Source organism: Oxyura jamaicensis (genome assembly GCF_011077185.1).
Source record: "Oxyura jamaicensis isolate SHBP4307 breed ruddy duck chromosome 4 unlocalized genomic scaffold, BPBGC_Ojam_1.0 oxy4_random_OJ70211, whole genome shotgun sequence".
Lineage (NCBI taxonomy): Eukaryota > Metazoa > Chordata > Aves > Anseriformes > Anatidae > Oxyura > Oxyura jamaicensis.
Window position 1 is genome coordinate 1 of NW_023303818.1, and position 562 is coordinate 562.

General features: G+C 71.2%; 1 protein-coding gene across 1 annotated transcript in view; it reads left to right on the forward strand.

The window, feature by feature from the left end:
- Nucleotides 1-4: 4 nt before the first annotated feature.
- TSC22D3 (TSC22 domain family member 3) overlaps nucleotides 5-562 on the forward strand; it is a gene marked incomplete at its 5' end in the record, with an annotated part of 1,881 nt that continues 1,323 nt past the window's right edge. Inside the window, 2 exons of the mRNA XM_035311443.1 lie at nucleotides 5-36; nucleotides 306-357. Of these exons, the coding sequence (XP_035167334.1) occupies nucleotides 5-36; nucleotides 306-357 (84 nt within the window). The remainder of the gene's footprint in view (nucleotides 37-305; nucleotides 358-562) is intronic.

The following is a 562-nucleotide window of genomic DNA, read 5'->3' on the forward strand; positions in this document are numbered from 1 at the left end:
GGGGGGGGACGTGGTCTCCGTGAAGCTGGACAACAGGTAGGGGGCAGGCCTGGTGAATTGGGGGGGGGGGGGAGCCGGATGCGTTGCCCCCCATCAACGTGGGGAGCTTCGGGCATTGCCCCCCCCCCTCCCGGTGAAGGGGGAGCCCGGGGCATTGCCCCCCGTGGAAGGGGGGGGGGGCTCTTCGCATTGCTGCTCCGACTGGGGGGGCGCTGATGGACGCCCAGTGAAGGGGGGGACGACACCCCGGTGCGTGGATCCCAGGGGGCTCGCTGCTAACGCCCTCCCTCTCCGCTCTCTTCCAGCGCCTCCGGAGCCAGCGTGGTGGCCATCGACAACAAGATCGAGCAGGCCATGGTGAGCCGCAGCCCTCCGTCGCCTCTGGGGGGTGCGGGGGGGGGGGTCCCCGTTCTGTGGGTGGGTGTCTCCCCCGGAGCTGGGGGTCCCCCCGCTCCCCAGCCTGTTGCTGGGCAGAGCAGCTCCTTTGTCTGCCTGCTGCAGCTGGCAGAGCTCATTGGCTCCGGCTGCGCCGCAGTGCGCAGGGAAAAAGGGGGGGGGGATG